The 21,239-nt window shown below is 43.1% G+C and overlaps 1 protein-coding gene across 2 annotated transcripts in view; it reads left to right on the top strand.

Moving 5' to 3' along the window:
- Positions 1-16,921, top strand: part of FBXL7 (F-box and leucine rich repeat protein 7) — a 233,424-nt gene extending 216,503 nt beyond the window's left edge. For both annotated transcript variants that reach the window (XM_086609037.1, XM_086609038.1), the window contains 2 exons: positions 10,759-11,370; positions 16,185-16,921. In XM_086609037.1, the coding sequence (XP_086465163.1) occupies positions 10,759-11,370; positions 16,185-16,921 (1,349 nt within the window). The remainder of the gene's footprint in view (positions 1-10,758; positions 11,371-16,184) is intronic.
- The last annotated feature ends 4,318 nt before the right edge of the window (positions 16,922-21,239 follow it).

The following is a 21,239-nucleotide window of genomic DNA, read 5'->3' as shown; positions in this document are numbered from 1 at the left end:
CTTCTTGTGCTGTGTACAGCTCTGTCCCATAATTTGGCAAATTATCTCTTCCCAGATTGTCAGCAAAGCCTGTGTTTACAAGGCCTGAATTTATTTTAGGAAGGATATTTTGACTATTCTAAATTACATTGATTTAATGAATCTTTAGCGTCTAAACTTGAGTGTTAAGAGAGAAGCACAACTTTGTGGCTTTAAATCTCTCGCTACTGTTCGCGCTTCTGTTTAGGTTATTGCTTGCTATTTACTTCTCCAATTTTGGAGGTCCTGTCCTGGATCCCCTGACAACTTGAAATGCAATCATTTCTGAGAGTTGTGCACTTTTAAAATGCCAGTATTTGATTATGAAAAACAATTTTCTTTTACATGAATAATTCACTTTTGGTGAATATTATACTGGAAACAGTCATTCTTGGGGGAATTATTTGTCTGCTGTGGAGTTTGCTACCAACTGGATGCGAGTCATCTTTATTACCCAACGAAGTGATTATATTGTCAGCTTTCTCCAGAGGCAAACATTCCTCTGCTTTCTTATTTTCATTCATTTCAAACATTCCTCTAAACTTATTTTCAGTTTAGAGCAACATGCATCTATCAGAACTATGTTTCAGAGTTCTGCAGGTCCTCTTGGTTTTGATCCATGTGAACAACTAGAGATTTTGAAAGTGTTTTCCTCCCATAAATTTATGCCCAGCAACTTGACTTGAAGTTGTTCTGTAATAATGCAAACTGATTCGTCTTTTGTTCCAAATTGTCCCATTTTTGAGAGGTGAAATAGTGGAACAGCTACAGCTGACTGGAGCAGCTGACTGCATTTTGAAGTTGGGAGCCATTAGGCATTTGTTCCACTCTTCTATATAAGTTGCAAAGATCCATTTTCATCAACGCAAACTTCATGTCAGCATATCATTCAAAGACAAGAGTAGGATCTGTTTGCCCCAACTCAGTGTCACTCTAAGCCACTGGTTCTGGCCACATATGTGTAGCTTGAGAGCCAGTGTTGAGCAATGAGCACTCATATTACCTATATTTATGTAAAGTGGGTTTTAAATGAAAAATGAGGATCAACATATTAAAAAAGTGGAACAAGGAAATGTAATGTTGCCTAGTCAGGCAGAAAAGCGTTTTACCTGACAAAATTTTGGCCTTGGAGTATGTTAGAGTAACTCAAAAAAAAAAAGGCAGAACATAGTTGTAAGCCTGCTTCACTGAACCAAGTCATTCTCTGAATGAATTGGGAAGGTTTTTTGTATTCACCATGATGGAGTTCCTGAGTTAAATAAGATTTTCTAACAGCTTGTCAGGTGGAGAGAGAGAGAGAGGATGGCAGGCTTTTTAGAATGACTTTGAAATTAAGCAAACTTGCTATCTCTTTGTTGGCTTATTTACCTTAAACCTGTATGTAGAAGATGCTTTTATATCAAGCATATAAGCATCTTGTAAATGCTTATTTTCATTTTAAATACAATTGGTTTACACCTTTCAAAGCAGTGCATCGAACAGCAAAGGACTGGATCCGCATAGGTGTGGCAATCCTGAAAATGGGGGACAATGAAATGCAACGTGTCCTGTCTGTTGACAATCGAGTCCTGAGAACCCAGGGTGCCTTTCCTCTAGATAGCATGGGTTAGGTTGGGAGGTGGTAACTCAGGGTTTGGAGGAGGTGGACAGAGGGTTCTTCAGTGACCAGTGGGTTCGTCTACGTTAACATTTTTGTTCAGGTCTGAAGCTCACTTGAAACAACTCTCTTAGTCCCTGCTTACCATGTTTTAGTTACCACCACAAGGTGTATGAACCCAGTTAGTTTCAAGTGAAACTAAAGCAAAAAATATGTTCTGGCAGGACACCTAAAGCACCAAAGGCAATCCGTACTGAGCATTCAGGGTTGGAGATGGAATTAGACATTGTCCGAAAACGAACACCCGCTTCCCAGGCCTGTGGATGTTTGGTTCTCAGCAGTAACAGTTTTGCTCCACAGAGCTCCTCTTTCTGGGCTGCATTCCTTGCTAAAGTAGATATAAACTAGCTCAGCTGGAGGAGCTCCCTGGCATACCACAAGGAGCTGGGAGACGATCTGACCTGAAGGGGTTTAAGAAGAGCTTGTATTTAAGCATATATGGAATTCATTTTGGGGTTATATATTTACTGAATGTGGAAAAAATGCACAATCCCATCTATATCTGTGTAATTTCCCAGCAATGATGCACTGACAAACTCTTTTCTCAGAACTGATGTGTTAGTGTCATCAGTGGTACCAAAGACAAAATTAAGATGCTTTGATGTCTTAAATTAATAGGTGCATTACTTTTTTTTTCTTTTTTTTTTTTTTCCTCTCAGTCTTCATATTTTCAGCTTTGTTCAAAAATACAGGGATAAAATTAATTCTTGCCAAGTGTGCAGGGGACAAAGTCAGTAGGGGGCAAATTAGTTCCAGCTTTTGACAAATATATTGTAAGGAAGAATTATTTGCTTAATAAAACTGTAACGATTACTTCACTTGCAGTGCTGTTTGACTTTAAGCATCTAGTGTGAATAAGCCAGGAATGCAAGATCAGGTCTCCAAATGTATGTGGAAGAGTTTATAGACTAAAAACTGGAGCTTGAAATCGCAGGGAAGTTACACCAGTATAATCCAAGGTGTAAAATGTCGCATAGAAACTACTGTGAAATGGCTTGAAATTCAGGTTAACATATCCCTCTTTCACATGGTCTTGTAACAATGCCTCTAGTCTTGTACAATAGGTACAGTTTCATGTTACATTCTATAGGAGATTTTTAAAAACTATAAAAGGTTATTTTAAGTTCTGTGGAATTGTTCCTTCCAGGAGCATGTGGATGCGATTACTTCATGAGCTGCAAGTCTGCTCATTCTTACATTGAAAAATCTAGCTTTGTCGCAGGTCTTTGCTCTCAACAAGAGAGTTGCATGAACTACAAGATCTCACAGGATAAGAATTCATCTTTGCCAAAGTTTTTTTGTTCCTTTGACCTTACTTTTCAATCTATTTTTCTGTGTTGGTAAGAATAAATTGTCTGGTGAGAGGGAAACTGGTGAATAGAAGTAACCTATCTCAGGTTTGTCTAGACTTTTGCATGTCTGTGTTGGAAACAAGCTGATGAAATACAGACTAAATGGAATCATCATAAGGTGGCCACTGAAGGGGAATAGTATATTGCATAGTTACTGCTGAATATCTGTCAACTGTGATGATGTTTCAAGAAGGACCTTTTGGCGATCTGCCCTGCTGTACCTTATTGTGTTCATCAATAGGTTGCTAGACTTCCCATCTCTCTCCAGAGGCTGTCTGTTTGAATCGAACTGAGACTCAAAAATACCAATATAGAGAGGAATGGGTTAAAATTTATGACACTGGACCTGCAGTATATTTGAAAAACTGAAAATGAGCACAGTTTGAGAAGTTTGCTCAGTACTTAGTAAGCTTTTGAAAAAATAGAAGATTAAGGAGAGAGAAAACATACTGCTCTAAGGGGACAGGTTTGAGGAAGATGAATAGATTGTATAAACACAGATGAAGAAAATAAATGGCCAGGCAATTGTATGGCACATGGGAATCCAGGCAATATGTCAAATCACACACTGAATGCATCATCCTTCTGAGGCTGTTGAAATCTGGAAGGCTGACGTGATTTCCATGAAATATAGGTGGGAAGGACTCCACTTTAGCCGCTGCTGGTGAGGTGTGGTGGAGAGCAGTGCTCAGTTAGGAGCATTGTGCTTTAAGAGAAATACACAGAAACTGAAGAAAATCTAGAGGAGAAACTAGGATAAACTGTAAATTTTACTAATATTACTAGGAAGAAAGAACTGAACTTTGAGCAAATGCATATGAGAAATCCTTACACAAAGAATGGAGAACTCTTGTTCATTGCAACACTACGGAGTGGCAAGGAACAGCTTCTTGTATGAGTTGTGTAAGAGGAAAAACTTAGCAACTTGATATGGTGATAACGCTGGAACAGACACCTCAGTGGGCTGAGTAATAGCTGTCCCTGGAAATTAAGAACAAGGCAGACATGCACATTGGAGATGGTTTAAGTGTACTTGGTGTACTTACCAAGAGAGCTCTTCCAACTCTATTTCTCATTCTGTATGTCCTTGCTTGTAAAAGGTTGCAAAATCACGTAGGTACCTCTGCTGAGCAACCCTTTTCCTCTGGCGTACTTGACCACTGCAGCCCCATGCAAGGGTGCGTGGTGAGTTTTGTTCCAGCTGCCTCTTTGCTATCATGGGCTCTCTGATTCCTTCCAGCTCCTGGAGCTGGGAGAAAGTGAGGTCAGTAGGGTAGCTTAGCCTGACAGAAAAGCCTGGGGATGTTTGTGATGTGAAAGACAGACTTGGTTAGTGCCCCGGGCCTTAGAAAGCAAATGGTCCGGTTGTAGCCTGCTGTCCTAGCTGGCTCCTTTTCCTTATTTCTCTAAGGGCATACAGCCATGTTTGACAACTGTCTGTCAAATTCACGAGTATCTCCTTGAATCAGCCCGCAGTTTTCTCCCTGTAGAAGCCTGTCAGCTGCTTTTGTTCCCCTCTGCAGTGCAGACTGTATCTGCTACAACCATTAAGCCCCCACTTTCCACAGTCTCTGTAAGAGGAGTACTTCCTTGGCATGCGCAAAGTTGATGGTATCGTGATAAAAATGTGAAGTCTATACCCACATTGCACTGAGTAAAATATGTAACATCAGTGCAACACTTATTGATGAAGGTATGCTAAGTAAGTGACGTTTCAGTGCTATGCTTAAATACTTCTTGCACACATTATTTTGCATCTAATGTTCTGACAAAAATGCCAATTGCTTTTTATTTTTCTCAGCTATACTGACTTTTCAGAGCCTAAACATAGTTTGGTTTAGTTCTTGCCTTACGTGTTGCTAAAAGACTGAGCGGTGAAAGCATGAAAGATTTATTTTAGTTGTCAGGTAATAATCTGAAGTTTTCTTGATGTTTACTGAAAGTTTGATTTTAATTTTGTAAACTCGAGGAGCTCGGTCTAGGATTCACTTTAAAAAAGGCACATGCACAACGCCGTAGCAGAAGGTATAGTTGAACAGAGTCACACTTTAAGCATTGAAAGTGGTTCAATTTTTAAAAGTCTGTCTTGGGATCAGGACGTCAGGTGTCCCATGTTAGTGTGCGTCGCTGGTCTAATGAAAGTGTGACATTGTTTTCTCTCTCGGTATTGAAACCAGAGACTGTGTACTGTTGTCAATGCCAGCAGGAGCAGAAACTAGATCTCGGTTTCAATCATATGTATGTAAGGCTCTTTTTCCCCAGATGTATGTATTAATTGGGAAACCAAACTGAAAAAAAAAAATCCTTTGAAATAAACCAGATTCCTAATGGAATAAGAAAACTCCCTCCAGTGCATTTTCTCCCTCTGTGTCAGCTTTTATAGTTCTGTTTCTGGCACGCATCTTTGGAGATTTCTTTAAAGATCGTTAAGAAATTTTCTCTTACATCAACAAACAATTTTCTGAGCCTGAGCAAAGCTTTAATAAAAAGCATCTTGCACAGAAGATTGGTAAGCAGGGAGGCAAAAGAGGTTGTAGGGAGGGAAGCATGGGGCCACTTTGTAATTTGTTTTTTTGCTTTCTGAGATCAGCAAAATGTAAAGATGCATTTCAGGCTTGTAAACAATTGTTTTTTTCAGGAAAAAAAATACTTCTATAGGGCATGTGCATGGAAAGATGTGTATTGAGAACTGCAATAAGTAACTTCATTTGCACTTCCATGGTTGTGCTTATTAATGTCACACAGTTGTTAAGTTGCCCTGTCTCAGACTGACTCAGCCTATTAGGAAGCACTCAGTAAAAGGTGAAGAGCAAAATTTGAAGGAAACACTTACTGAGGTTCAGATAGTGCTGTAGGAAGCTCCTCCCAGCAATACTTGAAAAGCCTGGAAAATGTACAGTAGACCAAGTGTTTTGCTGAAACCTTAAATGCTAGCAAAAAGCTTTCCAAATTTTTACTGGCAAAAAGCTCCTGGAATCACCTGCTATTTTTTTCTTTTCCCTTAGGGATGTACAACAAACAGTAAATGGGAATACCTCTGTGCAGAGTTCAGCTGAGCTACCAGCAAAATTCCTATCTGAGAGCGTATTGCATTACGGGCTCAGCAGACCAGTAACGCTCTCTCGTGTTTAAACATAATGACAACACTACAGTCTTTTTCCAAATTATTTTGGGGTGGGGAGACAGGTCTCATGCATATGTATGTGTGTGTGTTTGTCTGAAAGTCCATGTCCCAAAGGTGGAGGGAGCAAGTTTCACATGCTGCACCTTTAGGATTGAAGGTAAAAGAAATACAGGATGCACATCTGGAACGGCTATACTAATAAGAGAATTAAGAGACCACGAAGCAAGCATGGAGCATACGCATAAAACACAAGGTCAAACTTCTTTTAGCTCTAAGTTTAAAACCACATTTTGGTATTTGATTATGCACCCAGAATGTCTAAAGTATTGATTATTCACTGAGTGCCCAGGAGTGAGGAAGGAATGTCATTTTTGGTCCAAAAGGAGTGGAGGTTAGCCATATTAGCTTGGTGCTTTGATCACCGGGGAGACGGGGAGAATCATGGAATATTAAATGCTTTTTTATACTGAAGTAGGAATGGAGAATAGGGAAGAATGTAACCCTGCAGAGATTTTTAGGTGTTTTCAACAGTAACTGCCTAAAAATGTATGTTTTCAAAATATGCTGGGAGACTGTGTTACAGGAGGTAATCATTCCCACAGTACTAAAAATTGTTTATAGCAGATGTTAAAAAGTGAAACATTTTGATTTTAGTTCCATCTATTTTGGGGTGTAGAAACAAGTGTTCATTCTGTGGGTTTTATTTATATAATTTTGTTTTCCCTTTTTGTGCTGATTTGTGTAAAAAACAAGCAAACAACAACCAAACAAACAAAAAGCCCAAAGCAAATGAAAAAGTAAAAGGAACGGAGAGGAATAATGTATGTAGTAGTGGAAGATACATCCAGCACTTGAAAAAAAACTGTATTCTTTTGTATTAGAAGCATTCTTGTCTAAAAATCTCAAGAAAAGAGCAAAAAACAAAGGCTCTAAGTCTGCCACATCTTCTGCACGTGTTTAGCTTCAGGCACTGTCATTGGTTTTGGTGGTAATGTGAGGGAGGTCAAACATATGGTAAGTCCTTGCAGAAGTTAATCTAGGGGACTGTTGCCTAAGTGGTCTGTGGAGTCAAGGCTTGTCTGCAGGAGTCTGGCTGCTGCTGGTGTTTTGTTTTTTCTTCTCTCCAGCTGTAAATCTCATTTTTAAAATACCAGAGTATACCAGACGCTTTCCAAATAACACTCCTCGATGCAATTATTTGCAATAGCTGCCAGGGGGGTATTAGGAGGTCTGAAAGGGGAGCAGAGTGTCTACAAAACCCACTCTGCATCAAGATACAGTTCTTGCTCAAAAATACATAAAATCCCTGGGTTAGATTCGTGTAGCCATAGTGTAGACTCAGAAGCCTTGAAGAAAATGTTTTTCCTGTCACTTGCTGAAATGCCGAGTTACTTTCTAAGTAAAACAAGATAGAGAAGAGGAAGAGGGAAGGAGTTAGAGAAGAGGAAGAGGGAAGGAGTTGGGTAGCGTAGGTTTTTCCTTCACAGTGCGAGATGATGATTTTGATCTCTCTGCAACTGAAGTAGGTGATCTTGGGCAAGCTGCTGGACTTCGCATCTTGGGTTCTTCAGGTAAATGGTTGTGCCTCCCTCCCTTGCAGACACGCTGTGAAAGTGCAGGCTTGTGGTTGCTACTGTTGAAACTAGTGAGATCAGAGCATGCCTGTGCTGGGCTAAGTAAAAGCTTGGTGGGGAAATTAATGTGTAATACACTGATCAAATTCATCTGAAATGTGCTTAGTTTAAAAAGTCTGCCTAAACCCAGGTTTGGGCAGGTTTGTTGATTGCGTTTCTGGCTCTACCCTGCTAAGCTCCTACCTCTGCTGTCACAGTCGCAGAGCTGTAGTGTCAGTGTTACTTAAGGAGATGGCTTTCAGTTTTCCTGAACACTGAAGTGATAGCAGATGATGTGATATGGTAGAAAGCTTGATGCTCTAAAACCATTGTTCTTATGCCATTTGTGATATTTGTTATTCTACTGGGCACTGAATTGTGGTTCCTGCATTCATCCCTGGATGGTGTGTTCCTTTGTAAAGAATTTCTGTTGAGATCAGTACTGAGAGGATGGAAGGAGTGGGCTCAGCAACAGCATTCTTCTCTCATACACTGGTTGCACCTTGTGTAGCATGATGCTGAAATATCTCAGGGTCTCTAAATGGATTGCCATGGCATTTGCTTGACTACCAACATTATATCCTAGTTGTCTTCCACTCTTTTACTTGCTTTGCTTGAAGAGTTGGGGAACAGGATTGGAAATGACTTGTAGGCAGCAATGTCAGCACAAAGGGAAAACAGTTGAAATAATCTTACAGCAAAGGCAATCTTTCTTAGTAGCAGAGGCCCTTTATTTTTGTGCCTGCTTTTTGCAGTAAAGTGAAACAAAGAAGATAAAGAAGTAGCAAATTGTTTTGTGTGGGTTTTTTTGGATTGGCTGCTTCCAGCATGACAATTAGCCCTAGAAAAAAGAATGTGTAAATGTTGTGCAACAGCTCTGTAACAAGTTTCCAGGCATGCTATTTCTTCGACACTTATTTTTCTAGGTTTGTTTTTTCAAATCCAACTGAAGTTCACTTTAGTCCATTGGAAAGGAGTGCTTTCTGGGTGTCGTGGGTTAGGCCGATCTGGCAACTAAACCCCACGCAGCTCTCCCACCCCAGTAAAATGGAGAGGAGAAAAATGTAATAAAAGAGCTGGGGGTCGAGACAGGAACAAAGGAGCACCCACCAACCACGGTCCCAAGCAAAAGAGGCTTTTTTTTTTAAAGCAAAACTATTTATTAACAGCTACCTAGAAAGAGAAAAGCACACAAAAACGGTTACTTAAGAGGATAACAAGAAAACAAGGCCAGGTCTTAAAAACAACACAACACCCCCCCCACACACACACACTTTTGCCTCTTCTTCCCAGCTCTACCTCCTCCCCCCAGCAGCGCAGGGGGGCAGGGAATGGGGGAGTGCAGGTCAGTTCATTCCAAGTTGTTACTGCCGCTTCTCTTAAAGGAAAAGGAGTCCTTACACCATTGTCCCTTGATCCAGTGGATCCCCTACTCATGGAGAAAGTGTGAATCCTGCCCGCTAGGAGGCAAATCCTTACCCCATCGGATTTGCCCCAAGTGCGGGCTTTACCAGTCCTGGGCTTTTAAGGAGCTGTAGCCACTCGCTCTGGCGTGGGTCGTCATACAGACTGTAAATGCGCTCCGGCGTGGGTCGTCATATCGACCTGAAATGCGCCTCCGTACAGACTTAGATGCGTAAATGCATAAAATGCTTAAAATGCGCCTCGACCTGTGCCCATGATTCACAATAGTCTCAGGCTCAGGCATCTCCTTTAACGAAGCACCTCCCCATCGGCGGGGATCATCCCACGGACTGTAGATGCGTACCGTGCTCGGGCTCTGGCATCTCTTCTCGACGTGGGTCATCCACGGGCTGCGAGTGGGTCTCTGCTTGCTCCACCGAGGACTGTTTGCAAAGGGGCTGCTGGCAAGGGGGACTCAGCTGCGGCACACGTTGTTCCGTTCCATCTTCACTGACCTCTTATCTGTGTGGCCGTTTCTCTTAGATTTCAGTCCTGTCTGGGTGAACTCGGCCCGGTGGGCGCCCCGGCAGCGGGGCTCTCCCCGAGTTCCCCAAGCGGCTCCGCCGCCGCCATCCTCAACGGGGTGGGCACCGGCACGGAGCGGGCACCGGCCCAGGCCGCCGGCCCGGCCGGGAGCCGGGAGCGGGGGCTGTGCCCCCCTCCCTTCTCCTCGCTCCTGGGCACAGGCACACCTTTCCGGTTCCTTTGTCCGACGTAAATAGGGCAATTCGCAGAGGCGCCGATTGGCTCAAGCCCCGAGGGGGATGGGAGTCCGGTGTGATGGGCAGCTTCTGCCACCCGGACCTCCCCCCCCACTTCAAACCATGACACTGGGTGTACATGAGGAGGCACAGCCAACCTCCCTTCAAGAGCTGGTCACTGGGCTTTTGGTTGAACTACTGAGTCCCAATTTGCATGAATGAAAAATGAATTTCTTTAATGATACCATGAAAGCAAGTGTACAGGATTGTGCTTTTCCCATCTGCCCAGTCAGGTGAAGGAAGTGAGCTCTTCTTTGGCCACCCACTGATGGCTGAAGAAGCTGAGAGGTGGAGGAGCACAGTATTCCTCTCCTAACAGCTCACAGCTGCCTAGGTAGTGCCAAGGTTATGGGCAGTTACTGTCTATTAAGAAGCCTGTGACTCAAATGCAGTCACTTCTTGCAGTGCCTGGTTGAGAGTATAAGGAGTTAAAATGCCTGGACTTCCACTGCCATCTCCTCTTCATTACAGGGCTCAGACCAGCAGCCCCTTCTTTGCTAGCATGGCTTTGATGGCGCAGCTAGGGGTGCATCTCTGCCATGTACCCGACATTAAGGTGAACCGTGTTTTCAGAGTTTACTCCGAGATACATTTTGAAATACATGTTTTCTCACTCTCACTTGTAAAAATGACTGCTTAACCCCCGATAAACCCCAAAGCCCACCATGCTCCATTAAGAAATGGGCTAGCGGGGTTTCTGCTAACGGGGTGATGCGCAGAGCGCTCTGTGTCCGCCTACTGCTTACTGAAGTTGTGTTTTGTCTTCCAGACTCTGACCTGAGCATGCGGACGCTCAGCACACCCAGTCCAGCATTAATATTTCCACCGAATTCCCCTGGTTTCCAGAATGGCAGAGGGTCGTCGACGTCTTCATCCTCAGTCACTGGGGAAACTGTTGCCATGGTCCACTCGCCACCTCCAACCCGTCTCACTCATCCTCTCATCCGGCTGGCGTCCAAGCACCAGAAGGAACAGGCCAACATAGACCGGCTGCCCGACCACTCCATGGTCCAGATATTCTCCTTCCTGCCCACCAACCAGCTGTGCCGCTGTGCCCGTGTGTGCCGCCGCTGGTATAACCTTGCCTGGGACCCCCGACTTTGGAGGACTATTCGCCTGACCGGCGAGACAATCAACGTAGACAGGGCTCTTAAAGTGCTGACCCGGAGGCTTTGTCAGGATACCCCCAACGTATGTCTCATGTTGGAGACGGTAATTGTTAGTGGCTGCAGGCGGCTCACAGACAGAGGACTCTACACCATTGCCCAGTGCTGTCCAGAACTGAGGAGGCTGGAGGTGTCTGGCTGTTACAACATCTCCAATGAGGCGGTCTTTGATGTCGTGTCACTGTGCCCAAACCTGGAACACTTGGATGTGTCAGGTAACAGGAAATATTTCAACACGGGTGCCTCCGATTCTAAAAGTCTCATGCTTGTCAACCACCTGGCCCCACAACAGCATGCTTTCCCTTTCTGTGTGGTGTTTCAAAGTAGGAATGCCAGTCTGCTAACACTGCAGTGGTGAGACAGGCAGCACTAGAATCTTAATGCCCCAAATGCCAACAGCACTTGTTGAGTGGCCAGGCTTCCTCCGATGGAGACGAGCCAGCAGAGATGGCCCGTTCAAACAGCATGAGTGGTTTTTCTAGATTTTTGCACAAAGCATCCTTACAAGGGCCCACGTTGCAGTCAGTGCTACATCGGATGATGAAGGCTGGTTACTTCAGCAAAATTTGTTTTATTTTTCATATATATATAAAATTTGCGTGTAGATTTTATATATATATGTAGATATCTGTAGTCTGCTAAATGAATCAAGGAGGAGCTCAGAATCAGTGCTAGGCTTTTGTCTGGTTGTAAATATCAATTGTCATCCTTAGCTAAGCTTCAAGGTCCCCTTGTTTCCATTGCTATTTTAACCAGACTTCGCTAGTTTGGACTTTTTTTTTTTTTTAGTAGTGTATTTTAGACAGTTTTCCTCAGACCTTCTCTGGGGAAACAAGATGTTTATTCCCAAGGTCAGCCACACAGAATTTCCTCTCTGCAAATAGGCTGGCACTTAGCGGAAAGGATGTAGCTAAGCAGAGCGCTGAAATAATTTTTATGTTCAGTGCTTATTTTGTGATCTCATTTGTTATTAGTCTAATGTTTTTATTAATCAGCTGGACCAGATTTGCCATTGCAGAGAATGGCAACAAGCAAGATGAAGTGGGGATAGAAGGCAATGCTACTGAGTCTGCTACCCAGATAAACTGATTTTTCAAAGGCTGCCTATCTGGTGTATACTCATTTGCTTTCTTTTTTCTGCTTTTTTTTTTTTTTTTTAGCTGATTTATCCAACGATGATATTATCCAACCTGATTATTTATCCAACCTGATATTCCTAGGATGGCAGAATGTCATGGAAGACATCAAAACAAATATCAACAAATCAGAATTATTCACTTTTTGAGATTGTTCTCTGAAACTGCCAGGTGGTAAGGAGTCTCTGCGGGACTCCATGAGAGTCCTGTCCCATGGAATCTATTTGCAATGACCTTGCGTATGAATTACTTACTGTCAGTACCTACTGATGTTAGCTCTGGATTGCTAACAACATGTTCAGGCTGAAGCATCTCCTACACCAGGAGAAAATGTATGTGCCTGTGTGATTTAGACCTAGAGCTACGTATCACTTTGAAGGTTGTCTGTATCCCTGGTATATTTATGCTTTTCTTACTGCATCCTCTAGGATGGCATGGAGAGTTGAGTGGCTCAAGTGGCCTGGAGAGACAGGACAAGCAGAATTGCTGAACTGAAGATGACCTGCCTTGGCGCACTAGTCTGTTAGCTGACACCCTGAGTGCACTTGGAGCTTTCCATGTCGGTTGCTGAAAACGCTTTGGTCCACAGCTCCTACTGATAGATATGCTGTAGACCGAAGGTGACTTTTTCAAAAGCAGGGAAAATAAGAAGATGATACCAGGTCTTGAAACAGATTCTTTTGGAGTCTGTCTTCATTTGTGGTTTCTCCAAGCGTGTTACTTTCAGATCTAGAAGATGGTGTCTGTCTCTAAGAGCTCATCAGTTTGGTCCAAAGTGTGTAGAGCGCGAGTAAAATACCCGCCTTTGAATTTTCTCTTGTCAGCGGGACAGGAAAGTAATTTTAATCTCATGTTTTTCTAAGTTGTCCTTTCTTTTTGGATCAGATGAGGGAAAAATTCTGGTTTTGAACATGCTCAGAAGACAAGGTGTTTGGGTTCAGACATGGCTTTTGCTGCATCTGCTTGCATATGAATTGAGGATAATTGATCTCTGAGATGTTGTTTTGAGTCCACTTTTTTCTTTCTGATGTGAGTAATCTTGGAGGGTGTTTTAGAAGCAGGATTCCATTTTCCCCTCTTTCTGTCTGTAGTTAGGAGGACAAGGCTTGCACCTACACACTCAAGCAATTCTCGGGACTTGAAGTTGTTCATTGGTTTGGTTTCGTACTGAGCAAGAGAAGTTGGGTACATGTGCTGGGGAATAATGCTATACTTGTAGCTAGTTAATTAAAACACAGTTCACAGTTGTACATCTAGTTGAATCCCTCTCCTCCTTGGATGGTTACTTGCCAGCAATAATGTACCAAAATCTTTAATGTCAAAACCAGATGTTCATATTAACTTTCAGAGTTTTCCACAATGTAAGTTCTGTCACTCTCAGCATCCACTTTGTGGGCAGGTCTGAGATATCTCTAGAAGTTGGTTGAGCTTGACTGCAAGTTATTATCTAACATGCTAGCCAACATTTTTTTCAATCTGTTTGGAAGTTCCTCCTCTATTTTAAAAATCAATTATACTTACTTTATGGAAAATTCCATTACAAGAGCTTTGTTTTTACATTTTTTATTATTTAGGACAGAAAAATTGTCGCAGACCCAGGAACCTGTCATTTTGCCTAATAATCAAGCAGTTCAATATCAACATGGAGTCTTTTTCTGGTGAAACCATTTTGAGTATCCTTCCCATGAAATATTTTACAGTGTAGCCAAAGTAACTAGACAAGGCAATGGTGAGCTTGTCAAAACAGTGATCACACACTGATGTAAGTGACTCCAACCCTGCTGCGAGACTTCTAATGCATTCACTTTCCAATTGTGGTCATTAAAACGTTCCCCCTTCTTGGATCCTCAGCAGACAGAGCATTCTCCTTGGCCTCATGAACCCTTCATTTTCACTTAGCAGGATTTTAAAATTGAATTCTGGTCAGCGTGTAAAATATCCAGACTGACTTGTTAATCCAGCAACCTCCTCGGGCAAAAACAATAGTGACAGCTACATCAGGTCCAGCAGAACCCTGCCTAGGTGCCAGCTGCTTCTGTGGAAACCCAGCTCAAGGATGAGAACTCCTGTGGTGCATTTTGTATCACCTACTCCAAAGAACATATTAGGGGTGAAATTTTTACACCATTAGTATTGTAGTGCTTCCTTTTAGAAAAGTCACTTTGCATTGTTGACCGTGTATGCAGTACTTATTTGAGGGCAAATGTATCTCCAAAGGTTGCACCATAACATAGAAGGATCTATAACACAGTCTGAAGAGGAAATAGCAGCATTCAGTTTTAAGATAATGTTGTTCATTGAACAAAGTGCTTTGCTTCAAGGTCCCAGAGTTTCTGCTTGACCTGTGGACAATTTGCCCATTTCATTGTGTGAGGCCTAAGGTAAAATGAGCATCTGTTCAAATGATTTGAAACCTAAATTAAAAATCCAGCTGCAAATTCAAGTGATGAATGTAGAAGTCTAATCGCAGGCAACAAACTGTTTCAAGTCCACATCCCACGCTTCTTACAGCCTTTGTGTGATCCTACTGGATTATCTGAAGGGATTTATTTTACTTTTTGTTTTTAAGAACTGAAGCATATTCATACCTTCCAATAAACCTCTAAATGAGAAGCTGTTGTATCAAGTGGTATAGGTTTGAGTCATTTGAGTTTTTGACGCGGTCTCCATACATTGTCATGCTCTTTACTTCCAGACTCCAGGATTTGTGCAGCTTTTCTGATACACGCAGGTCTAAGGTCATCATGCTAATGTCTCTTGCTTTTCATGGGTCACTTCATCCCTGTTGGCTACTGTTTCAGCAATACAGAAAAGCTCCTTTTATCCCTACCTGAGGGCATGTCTTTAGGCATAAACTGCAGAATTTGTCTGAGTAGACATTATGGCTAAAACTGTTGGGCCTTGATCACTAACAGGTAGACCCTCCCTTCTCCCTTGCAGCTCTTTCTAACTATGCTAGTGCAATGTCCCCAGCTGGACTTGGCACAGAGAAGAATTTCCCTTCAGGAGCCCAAGACTGCCAGTTTGCAGTGCAGCAGAAACAAAACTTTCCAAAAAAGCTTTCCTTCACCACCACGCACAGAGTGGAGGTTAAAAATGGGGGGAGTCTGTGATCGTGTTTTTCCCTTTAATCTAGCTCTTTATCTTTCCTTGTAAGGTCTGGTGTTTCTCCTCTAGTCTAGCCACTTCCATTAATAGCCAGACTTTCTCACTTGAAACAGTTTTTTCCTGCATCTGTCCATGTCCTCTCATGCCCTTACCAGTCTGTTGGCTCCTGCTGACTCTCCCCATTCTCCTTAGGTTACCCGTATCTCCACCCTTTTGCAAACACACAGTCTTGCCATAGTTTTGCATCCTTCCCACATTGCAGGCTTGGGGCTGGATTCACATCTGTTCTCCAAATGTTTTCTGGAGAGTGGGTGGGGTTTGTCTTTTTCATAATGGGGTTGAATGGTGAAAGAGCTTCTGAGGTTGGTTTACAAATTCAGCCAGTCAGCAATGAGACTGCTTCTGATCAAAAAGCTACTTTGGTTGTCATGTAGTACCATTTTCTCAAATTGTCACTGGATTTATATTGCAGTAACAGACCATAGACTGTCCCTAGATAAACCTAGGACCATCATTTTACGTTTGGGGTATGGACAAAATCAGTCTGTCACTTTGATGCTGCTCCAAATCCCAAAGCAACCTCATTAGCTCCAGTGGAGTTTATTATTTCCTCTGGTGTAGGGACACATCACAGCAAATCCAGGCTAGTCAGTCAGATGATCCTGCTCTTGCAACACGAAGATATCTTCATCACCTCCAGCGTGCAATTTCATGCCCATCTTTCTGGTCTTGCCGTGTGATTTGTTTTTACTGCTTGCTTAAATCCGCTGTGTTTTTCCACTTAGGCTGCTCCAAAGTAACGTGCATCAGCTTAACTCGCGAAGCCTCCATCAAGCTGTCTCCCTTACACGGGAAACAAATCTCCATTCGCTACTTGGACATGACAGACTGCTTCGTCCTGGAGGACGAGGGACTGCACACCATTGCCGCTCACTGCACTCAACTGACCCACCTGTACCTGCGCCGCTGTGTCCGCATCACCGACGAGGGTCTCCGCTACCTGATGATTTACTGCACGTCCATCAAGGAACTGAGCGTGAGCGACTGCCGCTTCGTCAGTGACTTCGGCATGCGGGAGATCGCCAAGCTGGAGTCGCGCCTCCGATACCTTAGCATCGCTCACTGCGGCCGGATCACAGACGTGGGCATCCGTTACATAGCCAAATACTGCAGCAAGCTGCGCTACCTCAACGCGCGGGGCTGCGAGGGCATCACGGACCACGGCGTGGAGTACCTCGCCAAAAATTGCACAAAACTCAAATCGCTAGACATTGGCAAGTGCCCTCTGGTCTCAGACACCGGCCTGGAGTTTCTAGCCCTCAACTGCTTCAACCTGAAGCGCCTGAGCCTGAAATCATGTGAGAGCATCACTGGGCAGGGCCTGCAGATTGTAGCTGCCAACTGTTTTGACCTGCAGATGTTGAATGTGCAGGACTGCGATGTCTCTGTGGATGCTCTACGATTTGTTAAACGACATTGCAAGCGCTGTATTATAGAGCACACCAACCCTGCCTTCTTCTGAAAGGACGCCCCACCCCTGTCATTGCAATGCAGTATTAAAAACACTGATGTACAAACACATGCTCCCATATTCAGTAATGCTGTTTTTTTTTATCGCTGACGGGAGTCAGCTTTTCTTGTATGTTGTGAGTGAGGGGGTTTCTAAAGGACTATTTTGTTTGCTTTTTGTATGATCACTTTTTAAGGTGTGGTGGGTCTCCGTGGAGAGGCTGCCTTAATGCAAAAGCAATGAGTGCTCAGTATCCTCAGTGGGGTGCCATTTCCATAACAGCCATGATCTTGTCATAGGCTACAGTAGCTACCTTCTAAGGAAATAGCACATAATCCCTCCTTTGGAAATGCTACTAAGCTGTGTCAAACACATCTGAATTCCAGCTGTGCTCATGAAGCTGGCTATGCAATATGTGTCTGTGTTCCCCAACTTCTTCCAGTATGGCTGACAAGTCACACCCTTGTCTCCAAGTAGTTTTTCTTCAGTAGTCATCCATTGTAATCCCTCAGGAATACCGGGTCGTGTTCTTAAATGTACGTGATTGAGGTAGAACAAGACCTGCTGGCTGTTGCTGAGGGCTCTGCTGAGTGAATCTGGAGATCGTGCCCGTGCATGGATTCTCTTGGAAAGCCCACCTCCAGGTCACTCGTGCGTCATCACTACTTCTCTTCATTTCTAAATCTGCCCTCTCCTGCATGTGTAGTACCACCCTCTGGTAGCAGATAGGGAATTCTGGGTCTGATAAGCAGTGACATATTCACCCAAGTGAAGGAAAACAGATGAGATATTGGTTGTCTGGCAAAGGTAAAAGCCAACAAATCAGCCTGAGAAGCTTCTGTAATTCTGCAAGAAGCTGAGATAGCACTGCAGTGCAGCAGGGACTCTCTGAGGTGCAGTGGAGTGGCTTGCATGGGGCAGTCCCAGTTGCTGTGCTGCGCTGCTGTCACCAGAAAGTTTGTCTTTGTTCCTTCACTGCGTCTCTTCAGCAGCCATGGCACCACTGCTGTTGACTCTCCCTGAGCAAAGCCTGGGCGTTGAGGGAAGTTCAGTATGTGCCTTAATACACATAGAAACCCGACCCTTTTCTGTGGCCTTCCAGTTCAAAGCATAGGTGACTGATCAAAGACCTTAGCCTGGTGTTAGATAACACCCTTGGGGACAGAGGGGCTTAGAGTGTTATTCACATTAGATTTAGGTTTTGTGAAACCTCGTCTGTGTGTGTTCCCTTTGGCTGGACCAACAGCTGGTCTTCAACAAGGAAGCACAATGCCAGTGTTACCCTGTGGCACCGGGAGCCCCCTGTACTCTCGTGGTCACTCTTGCTCATGCAAGGGCAAGAGCGGTGTGGAGCTTCCCCCGTCTCACTGCCTCCTTCCCCCGAGCGTGTTGTCATTCCGTGGTTACTTTTTTCCCAGTTTTCTGGCAGCCGTTTCTCTGCGTTTTCACATGTAATGCTCAGCTCTGAAAGCCAGGCACGTTAGGAGTGATGATGTTTTCAGGCAGGCCCCTTGTGCCTGACTGACAGGTGAATTCATACGTTCAGCTCAAATGCTGTAAATGTCTCGGTAGAGAACAGAAGAAGGGAAGCACCGTGTCTGGTTTTCATAAGCAGTAGTTCCATCATCTCCAGACAACGCTAATAAAATCATTGATATGAAGTGAAAATCCATATGCTCGAGAAAAATACATAACTGCTGAGGAAATACCTGCAGCGATGCTCTCTCGAATTACAAAAAAAGCAATGGTTTGGACATGTCCCTGCAGAGGGAACTTGTCCTACTGCTGCAAAAAGTTCTGTAACTTATGTATGTTTCTCCAATTTTCAGTTTCTTAACATACGGGATGTCATCAGCTCTGAATTATAAATCAGATTGTACTAAAGCAAAGAGGGCCACGGAAAATTAATTTGTCGTTGCTACTATTACTGGTCAGTGAATAACAGGGGGTGATACCGTCCTTTGGCCAGTTAATATAACTTTGATTTTCCTTTCTGTATTTTTAAAATTAGAGATCCTTCTCCAGCAAGTCGTACTGTATATTTTATCCGAGCCAGCTATACTCTCTGTTTATTCTTTATCTCAAAATGGCCCCGAGGATAGTTAAATGTTAAGCCTATTCCTGAGGATGGTCGGATTTTGAGCCATTTGCACTCATGAAATATAAGGCCTCATTAGTAACATTTAACTGTCTATTAAAAAAAAAAAAGCTACTTTTCTGGCTATGCTAAATTGAGTGAATAGTGCTACATGGTTTTTAAGGTTTCTAATGTTTAAATTGGCCTGTACTGTACAAATCTCACTATAAAGCCTTAATTTGCTACCAAGAAATAAAGCAATATATTGGTAACTGATGAGTGTGCATCGTCATTTGCACTAATTGGTTAACTTCTGGTGAAAAAGAAATTCTTAAATACTTGTAAAACTTTTCTTGAAAGGTAGGTAGGTGAATGAGCACATTAGGTAGATGGATGACTATATTAAAAAAGGAAAAAATTTATTTGTTATAGATTATGACCTTGTCTATCTGTCTCTTTAAAATTTGATTTTCCTCATGTGGTTCTTCTTGACTCTGAAACGTAATCAGTAACTGGAAGTGTACATAAAAGAAAACACAGTATATAAAAAGCACATGTATAAAAATTTCAGGAAGGCCACTGCATTGCTTTAAAGGTGAGTTAACATATTTGATGTGAAAAGTAAAATGGAATGACTGAAAGGGTAGAGCACTACTAGTGCAGTGTTGCCTTTTGAATGCTCTAGAAAACCCATTCTGGGGGGCTCTGGTGGAAAATGAATAAAGGTAATTTTTTCTAAGCCAATCATTTTTAATTATATAGTCTTACATGATCTGAGTTGGCACTCTGAGACTGCTGCTTATTTCAAGAAAATTTGAACTTATTGATACAGCTTGCTCGTTTTGACTTGTAACCTTTTTCCTATGTCTACTTACAAAATGACACAACCAGGAAAGAAACTGAAATAGTGCATGTGGAGCTGAGTTTACTGGAAAGGTTGCCACATGTGACTGATGTGTCTTCGTTCCAGTATGGGGGTGGCAAAGGCTACAAATTTCCTGAGCGAAAACATTATTGATTCTTGAACCATAAAATTCGGGCTCAGGCACTGATGCTTCTTCTGCTCTGCAATAGCATGTGGTGATCTCATCAAAGAAAGCGGCGATGAATCACATCAGTCAGGCTGGCATGTTGTTTATGTCTTTGGAATAACTTGTGTCCCGTAGAGAGAGGTCTCTTAGAAAAGGCACATCTAAACTACCGTATGCTGCGATTGTAGCCAAAGCTCTGTATCTAGGTATTCATCCTTCTCGTTCCCTTGGCTTTCGTACAAAGTGGAACTTTTGTGCTAACTTTCCCTGTTAGCAGCATGAGATTGATGTGAAGGGCAACACTTTTGTCTTTTTGAACTATGCTCATCTGGCTTCCTACAAAATGCAGAACAGCTTCCGTTAGGTGTCTTGGACTCAGAACCGTGGTCCAGACTGTAACCTTCAGTAGTGGCTTACGCGGTTTCTGAAAACTTCTAGCCTTTGAACTGGAAAATTAAAAAGCTAGTAAAAGACCTAATTTTAGCACTAGGCTTGAAGCAGGTCCAAACCCTCATTAAAATGAAATATAGTGACCGTTTGGACTGCAGGCTGGCTGCCCTGCAGCTGCCAGTGTTAGTTTAAAGGGGAAAAGTTCTCTCTCAGAGTTGGTGCATGGCTCCTCTTCCCCCAGAGTTCCCCAGGAAAGTAACCTGCCCTCAGTTTTTATAATTTTGTCAATTTAGCTATTCGTGCTGAAAATTCCTCCCATGCTGGGCTTTGAAAACGTTAGTTGAAATGGTTCATCTGGTTCTGTAAATAAAGCTAGGAGGAAATGTCATTTCGCTCATGTTAAACTCCTGGTGACCTTTCCTTTGAAAACGGTTCATTGCTCTTCATCTCCTCTAAGGCCTTGGAAGTGAGAGTGTGAGCCTTGCCAGGAGGTCAGCTTTGAGACAAGGGTGGTTAAAATTCACCCAAATTTAGCTGTGTTGCATGTCTTTGAGCATCTCCAACTCCACGACAAGGGAGAAAAGGGGCACACTCAGATCTTTTGGAGCTTACAGTCTGGCAAGGCTGAGATTTGGCAAAGCTAAGAGCGTTTATCACTCTGACAATGTGAAGGAGGAAATGACCTGAATTGTATGGAAGCTGCCTGGAAAGTCAGGGCAGGGTTGAAAGATGGGGTTTTGAGAACTGGGACAAGAAGAAAGATGAACAACTTTCCTGGGCAAGGGGGTTTGGGACTGAGATGAGAAGAGATTGAATGATTTTCAGCAAAGAA

Source organism: Tauraco erythrolophus, chromosome 3 (genome assembly GCF_009769465.1).
Source record: "Tauraco erythrolophus isolate bTauEry1 chromosome 3, bTauEry1.pri, whole genome shotgun sequence".
Taxonomy (NCBI): Eukaryota; Metazoa; Chordata; class Aves; order Musophagiformes; family Musophagidae; genus Tauraco; species Tauraco erythrolophus.
This window is presented reverse-complemented; position numbering and strand designations above follow the sequence as displayed.